This window comes from Abramis brama, assembly GCF_963993115.1.
Source record: "Abramis brama genome assembly, chromosome: 1".
Taxonomy (NCBI): domain Eukaryota; kingdom Metazoa; phylum Chordata; class Actinopteri; order Cypriniformes; family Leuciscidae; genus Abramis; species Abramis brama.
The window spans coordinates 6,583,143-6,595,489 of NC_139963.1; the positions used below are offsets into that span (position 1 = coordinate 6,583,143).

Below are 12,347 nucleotides of genomic sequence, written 5' to 3' on the forward strand. Positions count from 1 at the left end.
ATGTCGAAATAACGAGATATTGTGTTGAAATAACATTATTAATAATAATAAATCTTTAATAATATTTGATTGAATGCTGAATGTTGTGTTGTTCAATTTAATAAAATGAATACTTTAATTGTGACAATTAAAATAATTGAATATTAAATATTAAGTGGCCAATTTTTGCTCATTTATTAAAAGTATTATAATATATCTAGCACCCCCTCAGCACATGTAAAAAAATATATATATATCTGGCACCGCCCCTGGTTATAATGGCCCACGTATTAAAAATGGTTGGGTCTAAATTAAGCTCGGGCTCATAATTACAGTTAATGTGTCGGGCTGGGCCGGGCTCGGACACAATGGGCTCAGGTAGGGTCGGGCTTGATTTTTTTTGGGCCTGATCTAAGCTACTCCTCATTACCCAAGCAAGTTGTTTGGGCTTGTCCAGGCTCTTTGATAGCAGTATCTTGTTCAGGCTAACGTAAACCGGAAGTTCGTTACCGGCTTGGTCTACGTTGTCATAGCAATCACGAGAAAGGTCAGAGTTCGGGAAAGTTGTGGATAGAATGACAAGGGGGGCAGGGTTTGATATTTTATTGAAGGTTCCCCGGGCGCCGCCATTGGTTAGCGGACCCCCACCTGCTGTTAGCATTCCATTGACTCCCATTCATTTTGGCGTCACTTTGACAGCGAATAACTTTACATCTGAGGCGTTTAAAGACTCCATTTGTCCATTTTTTTTATTTCTAAAGAAACACAAAAATGTATAAAAGGCTCCATTACCTTGTAGCTTACGTTATGGCCCCGTAGAAGCAATTTTTGTAAAAATAGGCTAACGATTGCATCATAACCTGCGACTCTGTCGCACATTAGAGAAATTACCGTATGGACAGGAGGAGAAGCTCATGCACAATCGGGGGGACGTGGAGGCAAAATGACAAAAAGTAATTAATCAGAGTACTTAGCAAAAGTTTATCCTGCTCCTAGCTCATGGACAGCACCTACTCACGCTCTCCGTCTCTGCAAGTTTCGGAAGGGAATGATTCAGATTTCTCTCGGCACAGCTACTAGAAGACAGACGGGCTGCTCACGTCACATCTACGTCGTCAAGCTCAGTTTGAGTCTGCGCAGTACGCTCGACCCCCAGGAAGTCAGTGCTTCTAATTGACTTCACTTGTCTCCGTTGAAACCTATGGGGTCGCTGTGTCCATTTCTTTTACTGTCTATGAGAATGACTAGATAGCTTATGACGTCATAAACAGTGAAGCCACCGCGCCGCCATATTGGTTCCCTAGTGAGCTCACGCGTTCTATTGAATCAATAGGAAATTTTATGATTTGACTGAGAAAACATTGCCTATTTTTACAACGCAAACATCCTAAGCATTTAAATGGGTATTAATATTTGTTTAAAGTCGGAAATTTCTCCTGCTTATTAAAAAACGGCAATTTTTTTGCAAAAGGAATAAAAAACTGTACGAGAACACTAGCTGGCCTTCAAAAGAGCTATCTTCACAGGTAAGAAAAACAGTTTGATACTATTAATTAAGTAGTAAATGCTAAAGACCTATATTTTTGTGAATTGGTGAATATTGCTTCGTGGCCACGAATTAATAATTCCTCAGCACGTTATACTAATTTGTTCCCTCGTTTTACTATATTGTGGCCACGTTGTAATTCGTTAAATCAAAGTGAGGGAGGGAATTGTTAGTTCAACGAGTCCACGATTTATTAAAACGAGGGAACAAATAAGTCGCCGTAACAACTAATTATTTACATCAAACGTTAAAACTAGATTAAAGACGCATCTCTTCAGCCAGGCATTCGTATAATACTTTTAATCTTACAGTTAAATCTGGTCTCTAGTTTATAAACGCCAGAGGAGAACTGGCCCCCGACTGAGCCTGGGTTCTCCCAAGTTTTTTTTTTCTCCATTAGGTCACCTGATGGAGTTTTTCGGTTCCTTGCCACTGTTGCCTTTTGTCACGGTTCATAAATCCGTTGTCTCTTTCTTGTCTCGTGTTCTGTTGTTATGTGTGTGTATGTGTATTGACTGTGTGGGCGTGCCGACTCATTAGCGCTCATCAGTAATCAAGTTCATCACTCCCGTCACCAGCTGCAGCTCATCTCATCACCCTATATATACTCACCACTTTCTCATATCCTTTGTCAGATCGTTGTTTGTGGTTACCCGGTTGTGTTCTGACCATGAGCATGGAAGCAGCGAGTGGTTCTTCAACTCCGATGGAGGCATTTATGAATCAATGCATACAGAGAATGGACACTCAGGAGAGAAATCTCAACGAGACAGCTCGCGCTGTTCAGGCTCTACCCGCCACCCGCACCGCCGATTCCCCCACCACCACCAGCGGACCCATCCCAGTCAGAGCCCCGCCTGCCCGTTCCTGAGGCTTATTCAGGTGAACCTAATTACTGCCGATCTTTTCTAACCAGGTGCTCAATGCACTTCTCTTTACAGCCCAAGACATTTCACGACGAGCGAACCAAGGTCGCGTTTGTGTTGGCGCTTCTGACTGGGAGAGCGGCGCTTTGGGGAATGGCGGTGTGGGAGAATCAGGAAGAATGCTGCTCCTCGTTCCAGAGGCTCTCCGAAGAGATGAGAGAAAGATCCGTATCTGACTTTTCGATCGAGTTCCGAACTCTAGCAGCAGAGAGCCAATGGAACGAGGAGGCGCAGTGGGACATGTTCCTGTATGGGCTGGCTGACCGCGTCCAAAGAGAAATCTACGCCATGGACCTTCCTACCAAGTTGAGTGATCTCATAGCTCTGGCTATGAGAGTGGATGCACGTCTTTCTCGAGCTGACCGGCGTCTTCAAACTAATCGTTTTCCTGAAGGGGTCGAGGGACAACAGTCCGGAAGCAGGGACGCGGTCAGCCCCGTCAGCGATCACGAGCCCATGCAGGTGGGTCGAGCCCGGCTTTCCCAGGAGGAGAAGGAGAGGCGGAGATCCCTGGGCCTTTGTATGTACTGTGGAGGAGCGGGACATTTTGCTTACAGCTGTCCTGTAACACACACTCTATACTAGTAGTGGTCATCACTTTTCTTTTATATATAAGAGCTGCAATAGCCAAACACATTTAAGAAGAAAACCATATCTATTCTGAAATGGCAAAATCCAACCCAAGCATGAAATAACTCTGCCTACCAATTAGATATCCTTTCAATATGTCTTTAATAAAAATAAAAAATCTTAATACTGGGATGAGCATTTCTTTAACTTTCTGTTATATTGTAGTGTGATGTTTCAGTTGTTGTCAATTATGTGTATTGGCTGCATTATTATATGCATACTTAAGGGATGATACAGTTAGGATATTGTTATATTATTACCCTTATAAAGTTCTTCATCAATATTATTCTCAAGGCCCTCAGAATGACTAGTGAAGAACACTGTGCTAGACGTAAAGCTGAATATGTTGTGTGTTAGTGTTTGAAGTTTTTTCCCCTCCACTTTTATTTTCAGAAATAGTGTCGAGTCTCCGCTTGAAGAGGCGAGTGTTTGAGCAAGTCCTGCTGGTCAGGCGCATGGAGGAGGAGAAGATGATCATTGTAAAAGAGATGACTCAGCATTATCAACATCTAAAAAAAACATTGGACAAACTGGACAGTCTTATTTTTTTTTCTAATATTTTTTTTTTTAAAACTTACAGACAGCAACCAAACAAGGCAACGCAAACGGAGAAGACTTGGTGAGCTCAGAAAGACACTCAGAGAGAAGATAGTGCTGTACAACACCATTCCTGGCTGTGAAGAGAAAGCTGACACCGAAGCAGCGTGCAGTCTCTCTGATGACTTTATTCTGCCTTGGGAAGCACAAGGAGATGCTCATTAATGTGTTTTATTTTTGTGCTTTTTTTAATTCACAAAATTCAGTTGATTGTTAATACAAGTAATAACACTCAGCAATTTAACACTGCCACCCAGTAAAAAAGGTGCAACATACAGTAAAGAATAACACATTATATATTCTGTTGCTATCTGAAAAATGATCTGTAATGTTCCCATATGAAGACAGAGGGCCAGTTGTTCAAAGGTAAGCGGATCGGATTTTGGTTCTCGGATTGGATCAAATCTTGAAAATGGGTTGTTCAAAAGGGAAAGAAGGAATCTGAAATCAGATTAGATCACGCAATCCAATCCTAGTTTTAATCTGGATCAAACCTTCAGTTTGTGTTGTTCAAAACTTGTCAGTAGGATTTGGATAACTTTGATCCACAAAAACAGGATCATCCTGATCCCAACAGGATTTCAAGGTGGATTCCAGGAAGAAAATGTAGTAAAACTTTAAAATTGGTCAAATAATACATTTGTATTATTTAGTGTGTATACTTTTATTTATATTTTGCACTTGACTTGTGTAACCGTTTTAACAGTGATAAAGTAGACATAGGCGACCAATTAAGCTATTCAGTATAGTATAGTAAAGTAAAAATAAAATAAAAATGATCTTGTCCCCATGAAATAATCACCCAAACAGATTTCAGTAACAAACAAAAATAATATATTCCATTTTTCTGTCATTCATCTCCGTATATTAATTTCAAAGAAACAATCATCAGAGATGAAGAAGAACCCTGAACACTCTTTATTTTGTTAACTATTGGACATTTAGCCATTTTATGTTTTCAAAATATCCACAATGTATTTATTAATGTATATATGTGTGTTTTAATAGTAATCAATCACTGTCTTCCTTGTGTTCTTCCTGCAGAGAAAGGAAGTACCAGCTTCAGATGCTTCTAACCCAAGGCCCAAAAGTATCTTGGTCTATCCTCCCATACACACATTATAGATTTAAAAAAACACATCTTGACTGTGGGCTAATAGGTCCTTTAGGGTAATTAATGATTAAATAATAATAATAATAATAATAATAATTACGTGGCTTTCTGAAATTTTCAGCAGTAAACACATCATTAAATGCATTTAGGGTGCATATATGTTTGCTCTTAATCTTAAATAACAAATATAAACAATCGTAAAAATCAAGAGTATATGAAGGAACAGAGCCAGTGACATATTTCAAAACATTTTATGAGTCCACTCATCAAACACAGAGAACAGATAATGTTCTGTACAAAGCAGCAACAGAAGCAGAACACAAGAATAAACCAGAACTGCTGTGTCTGAACACTGAAAGACAAAACTGCAAGTCATACAAGGCATCTATTTTACAACCTAGCAACAAAAAATACACCGGAATACACACACACACACACACTGTAACGATAACCAGCTGGAGTGCCCTCGAGAGCCACCAGAGGGCGCTCCACAATAGACTAGGATCACTTCCTCATAAACTACATTTCCCATCCTGCATCTACCTGGACTGATTACTTCATACACCTGCACTGCATTATTCACCTGCACTGTTCCTGATTACAGTCACACCTGATCCTCATTCTATGGACTATTTATGTCTCACATATTCTCACCCTCACTGCAAAGTCTTGTTTTACTGTTGTGAACTCTACTGAGCGTTTATTCCTGTGACTGCCTGCCTACGTTACCTCTGCTTGGATCTCTGACTTTGATTGTTTGCTGCCTGCCCTGATCTTCTGCCTGGATTTGTACTACGATTAAGCCTTGTCTTCACTGCTGTATCTGCTGGTTCTGACCTTTGCCTGTTTGACTACTCTTATTAATAAATCACGCTGCGAATGGATCCCCCAGACTCTGATGCTTCATAACACACACACACACACACACACACTCATCTTCAGGATGAACTTTGAATATTTTCTCTTGGCTTCCAGGAGTTTTTCCACTTTTCCCCACTGTAAGACAGCAAACAGTATTAATAACAATGCTCATTACTGGAATATAAATACTATCTTGGTTATGTACAATAAGACATAGTTTTCAGGCATGTAATCCATATAATGTAATTGTTTGAAAATATGCATTCAGCAGATGATTTAATTTTTTAATTTTTTTCTTAGTTCCGTCAATTTTCTACAGTACAGCAAATAAACTTCTGATAATATGCACGTCCAAGATCTGACGTGTACGCAGACTGGTGCATAGATATATACACTAGATATCGCCTTGTCTACGGCAGTTCATTGGAACGAATGTCTTTAATGCGACATCTAGTGTATCTATGCACCAGTCTGCGTACACGTCACACACCAGGATGCGCGCGCCCTCAGATCACTTGGACGTGGTTGTGTATAAGAGGTAAAAACGATATAAATACTGTTCGTTTTCTCACATAAACCGCTCGTTTCGTGTCTTAGGCCATCAATGTGTACTTACGATGAGGAATTGTTTAATTTGGACGATGGGGAATTGTTTAATTTGGACTCTGTGCATGCTCTTTGAGACAGTGACCATAGACCTGCATTATATGACACAGACAAGAACGGTTTGACCTAAAAATATCAAAATTGAAACTACTGCAGAAAAACATTTTGAATAGACAGTGCTATTTATCTCTCTTTGGACTTTTGCTTGATTCCTGTTTGAAAGAACAGCACAGAAAAAAAACATTTTTGGACATTTTGGACACAACTGGAATTTTTCATATTTTCCCCATTTTTGGCTTATTTACTCATTTTGACCAGTTTTATATCTCCACTGAGAGATGATAAACAAAACAATTCAAAACAGTGGCAGTTATTTAACACAGCCCTTTATGGCACACTGCCTTCTGTCAACATCTCACCTTTACCAAGAAAAGAGGCATCTGTAAAGGCAGACAGATCTTAGCATTTGAAGATGCTGAAAAAAATGATGAAACAAGATTTTTGACCCTGAACTTATATCAAAATGGCACTGTCATGGTCCAGGGATCAGAGTCTGCTCTCAAGGTCTTCACTGAAGATTTTGAATTAATAAAAAAGCTGGCATAATGAAGTGGACAAGAATGCGAACATTGTTCCCTCCCCTGGAAAATCAGACCAAAAGACGACAGTGACTTCAGCAACTGTGATCCCATCTCCAATGTCAAGAATGAAAGACAACTTTTCACTTCTGGAAGTAGAAGTCGTGGAGATGAAAGAATTAATACTATCCCACCTGAAAGACAACAACATGGAACAAGTGACAATCGACATAAAGAACTTAAAACAAGAAGTTGAATATCTACAGAGACACAGAGAAGAAATGCCAAAAGAACTTCAGAAAACCAAAGATGAACTGAGGGAAGTAAAATCAACATTAGGAAAACAACTAACAGACGTTAGAAAAGAAATGCAGGAGGAGTTCTCGGCCTTGAAGTCAGTTCTTCGCACCAAAGATGAACTCATCACAGATCTAAAAGAAAGACTCAATTCTGTTTCAGCACCTAAAGAGTCTTCTGCCAAACCCTTGACTCGTCCAGAGATGCTCATGGAAAACCCTCAACCTGAACAGCAACCAGTGGAAGAAGAGCCTCACTGCTCGACTGATCCAGCACCCCAGATCCACAGCTCCTCTGCACAGGACCCGGGAGAAACACATGCTCTTATCCTGACGGACTCTAATGGGAAATATGTCAATGAGAGACTACTATTACCAAACATGAGAGCCAAGAAAATCTGGTGCCAAACACAAGAAGTGCTTTTCAGATCCTGTCTGAGAGAAACCTACATGAAAACTACAAGCACATCGTAATCCACACAGGGACGAATGATTTAAGGGCCATGAAGGGCCGTGTGGCTCCTGTGATGAGAGAGGTGGCGATCAGAGCCACACAACGCTTCCCAGACGCTAGAGTAACTCTGTCCACACACTGCTGCCACGCACCGATGTGCCGTTCCACGTGATCCACGGGAATAATGTGGACTCTCCAGAAGCTGCGCACTCATTCCCAATGTTCATCTCGCCCATCACAAAGACATACAGCCTCATCATATGTATGACCACGTACATCTCAATAAGCAAGGAGTGAAAGTCTTCGCCAGAGTGCTGAAAAGCACAGCCCTTGGAAACACAGCAAGAAACAGCAGAAACTCCGATAACAGGCGAAGCTTTCAGCCACCAAGAAGCCCTCGTCCTCCAGCAGAGCCCAGACCGGCCGCCGGACCTCCATCCCAACACAAGAGCTACGCAGCGGCCGCTCAACAACCACAGAACCCTGCAGCCGCTGAACTCAACCAGACACGACATCTGCTGAACGTCATCTGCTCCAGACTGAGGACATAACCTGCATCACACACACACACACACACCTATTCATGAAATCATTTAAAATCAGTTGTTGGAATATACAAGGTCTGCACTCTTCTACTTTTGGTAATAAGACTGCAGACCAAGACTAACTCAGCAGTGTGAGAGATATGGACATCTGTATCTTTCAGGAGACGTGGTGTCGTAGTAATGAGACCTTGCATTGTCCAATAGGATACAAGGAAATTATGGTTCCCTCATCAAAAAATTCTAAAATTAAATGTGGCCGAGACTCGGGTGGAATACTCATATGGCACAAAGACGATTTAAAACATTCGATTAAAGTTGCTAAAAGTGGAAAATCATCCATTTGGCTTGAAGTGAAATCCGTCATATATCAGTCTAGTCTTTACCTCTGTGCAGTCTATATTCCCCCTCATGACTCTTCCTATAACGAAGAGCAAAGCTTCCCAACATTACAGACTGACATCTTACACTTTCAGTCCAGAGGAAATATCCTCATCTGCGGAGACTTAAACGCCAGAACAGGGCGAGAAATTGATAATGTAAATATTGTAGATAATGAGCACATCCCCAATGACACCACGTTTCATTCCTCATCGAATATCACACCGAGAAACAGCTGCGACACTTCAGTGAACATTAGTGGAAAACAAATGTTGAAACTCTGTAAAGGTTTAGGATTATACATCATTAACGGCAGAACTCGTGGAGATACATTAGGTAGATTCACTCACTGCTCCAGATTAGGAACCAGTGTGGTTGATTATTCAATAACAGATATTGATCAAAGCTTTATTAATGCCTTCACAGTCAGACCTCAGCTCCCGATGTCCGATCACTGCCAAACTGTGCTTTATCTGAAGCCCCATGAGAAATAACTAAAACTTCTCCACTTAAATCTGAAAAACTGTTTCCTCTGAAACATAAACTCAAGAGGAATCAATCCAACTCGGACCAATTCAAAGAAAATATGAACAGCCCTACTATATTAAAAATGCTGGATGAATTTATGTCCACTGATTTCAGTTTAGATGTTAATGGAATAAATTAGCAACAAAAAACTTAAATTACATATTCAAAACATTGATGACTCTATCTAACATTAAACATCAAAGCAAACATAAAACAAATAAACAGAGAAAGAGAAAGGATGTCTGGTTTGATGATGAAGTGCCGGTCTCAGACAAGAACTCAGGAGACTCTCTAACAAAAAGCACAAAGATCCGTCCAGCCAGACATTACGGCTTTCTTACTCAGACTGTCTGCAAAAGTACAAAACACTTCTGTGGAACAAAAGAGAAAAATATTTAAAAACCAAAATTGAAGAAATTGACGATTCAGTGGATCAAAACACTTTCTGGAACTTATATAAAAAACTCGGAAAACCCAAATTAGAGATGTCACTCCAGAATGGCACAATTTGGAAATCTTACTTTGAAAATCTGTATCAAAAAACTGAACCGGCTGACCTCAAAATCTTTGTACACCAACAGCAAAAGTGCGGTGAAGATCGGAAACCACAGAACCGCGTTCTTCCAGCAGGGACGTGGAGTGTGTGTGTGTGTGTGTGTGTGTATGTGTGTGTACAGCACTAGCTACAGCTATCTGAGTGTGTGTGTGTGTGTGTGTGTGTATGTGTGTGTACAGCACTAGCTACAGCTATCTGAGTGTGTGTGTGTGTGTGTGTGTGTGTACAGCACTAGCTACAGCTATCTGGGCATCGACATCAGCGCTTCGGGACGCTTCGGTCTGGCTGTGAAAACACTCGGTGAAAAGGCTCGGAGGGCTTTCTATGCTATAAAGTCACGATGTGGACACTTAAAATTACCCATTAAAACCTGGATAAAATTATATAATTTAATAATAAAACCAATTCTTTTATATGGATGTGAAATTTGGGGACCAGTACTAAATTGTAAAAATTTGGATAAAACATCAGTAGAAAAACTACAATTGGAAATTGGCAAAAATATTCTCGGGGTTCACAGAAACACATGCACTGCCGCTGCAGGGCTGAGCTGGGCCTGTACCCGCTGAACATCGAGATCCAGAAGAGATGTGTTCAGTTCTGGCATCACCTCCATCAGTCTGACCCAGAGTCAGTGCAATATAAAGCCCTCCTCGCCAATGAAACCTCAGCAGAACCTCATCCTCTGAACACACTCGCTCTCCAACTCGTCCATCAGAATATACTCCCCATCAACCCCAAACCTATCATTAACCAAATCCACAAACATCTAAAAGTCACTCATGATGAATCACTAAAAGCACATTTTGCCCTCCAGAATAAACTCCAATGTTACTCGCCCCTCATAGAGCCACTAAACTGGCCAGTTATCTATTTGTTAAACATTTTAAAGAAAGACAAATCCTCTCCAAATACAGATTAAGTGACCATGATCTAGAGATAGAGAGAGGAAGACGTAGACAAACATGGACAGAGAGAGAGCAGAGGAGTGTGTGTGTGTGTGTGTGTGTGTGTGTGTGTGTGTGTGTGTGTGGACAGAGAGAGACCAGAGGATCTGTATACACTGTGATCTACAGCACATCGAGGATGAGTGTGTGTGTGTGTGTGTGTGTGTGGACAGAGAGAGAGCAGAGGATCTGTAGACACTGTGATCTACAGCACATCGAGGCTGAGTGTGTGTGTGTGTGTGTGTGTGTGTGGACAGAGAGAGAGCAGAGGATCTGTAGACACTGTGATCTACAGCACATCGAGGATGAGTGTGTGTGTGTGTGGACGGACAGAGAGAGAGCAGTGGATCTGTAGACACTGTGATCTACAGCAGTGGTTCCCAAGGAGGCTACAGGATGAAAAAAAAAAAAAAAAAAAATTATAAATATTTTTTTTATCAATAAACTACTGTCATCAAAAGTTATCGTTTTGTATATACATAACTCCTGAATAAAAATTAAAATGTGTTTGAACTGATTTAAAAAAATCTAAACGAATTTGATTGGTTTGTCATTAGTGAGTGCTATTAAGCGAGTCATTGAGTCGTTCATGCAAACGATTCATTCAAACAGCCGATTCATCAAAAATGAGACAGATCTTTGACTCAACCGATTCGTTCAAAAAACTGAATCATTCAAAACATGATTGAGTGTTGCTGTGAGACGCACTATGCTGTGGTCTTTGTTTGGATTCATCGGAACTATTTTCACTGCTAAAATAGACCAAAACAGTCAATATTTCGTCTAAAATGTAAGTGACTTAATATTAACTTACTTGTTTATTGAACTGTTATGAAATCAGTGTCACATTTTCATTCGTGATGGTTAATTAAGTTAAGTGATCGGTCGTGTGATGTTGCTGAACTGTATCAAATGTTATAAATATAAAAACACCCCATTTAGAAATTTAACCGCAGTATGTTAATTGAGTTTGTGTGTTACGCTCATAGACTCGGCGCTCATTTGATTGATTTCTCCTCGTATGGTGGCTTTCAATTGTCAAAAACACCCGCCTAGCCCCCCTATAAATGTGTGATAAAGTGTAGGCTACACAAATTTGTGTTCGCTTCAGGTTTGTTAATCAGATTCTGTGCGATCTTCACGACTCGACGCTTCAGTTTACGGTCAAGAGACAGAGCAAGATGAGGAGACTGAGAGAAAAAGAAAGGGTGATGGAGATGAGGAGAGAGCAGGTATTGAAAAATAATCTACTGCCCACTGACATGGTTTTAAAGTTATTTCTTATCCTTTTTTAGGCCTTCAAACGTCTTAAAATGCACATATCAGAAAAAAAATGTGAACCCCATAACAACCTCAAATTTAGGACGTCTTTGATGATAAAGCCCTGTCTACGGCCCTGTATTAGGCATAAGATCAATGATGAATGTGTAGCCTACATATTGTGAATGAATTTAATAAAGTTTATTACCTAGATTTCCTAGTAGCTTTCAGTAAATGAACATATCTAAGAAAAATATTCATAAATCAACCTATCAGTTGACCTATGTTTACACTGACAGACTGCCCATTGACATGGTTTTAAAGCTGTTGTTATCCTATTTTTGTTTATTTTTTTGGCCTTCAAAATGCCTTAAAATGCACATAATAGATCAGAGAAATCAAAATTTCCTCGGATCCCCTGAACCCCCTGACTATAGCCTGCCCTACATCACATTCAGGACCTCAGTGATTAACCCTGCCAGCTGCATGTTAATGAAACTTAATAGTGAGCATTAGACCCTAAACTAAAGTGTTACTTTTTTAAAA

General features: G+C 40.3%; 1 protein-coding gene across 1 annotated transcript in view; it reads left to right on the forward strand.

Moving 5' to 3' along the window:
• The window catches only part of LOC311079881 (uncharacterized protein), a 518,544-nt gene that overhangs the window by 115,422 nt on the left and 390,775 nt on the right, over positions 1 to 12,347 (forward strand). The window contains exon 10 of the mRNA XM_084109604.1: positions 3,662 to 3,700. Coding sequence (XP_083965730.1) covers positions 3,662 to 3,700 — 39 coding nt within the window. The remainder of the gene's footprint in view (positions 1 to 3,661; positions 3,701 to 12,347) is intronic.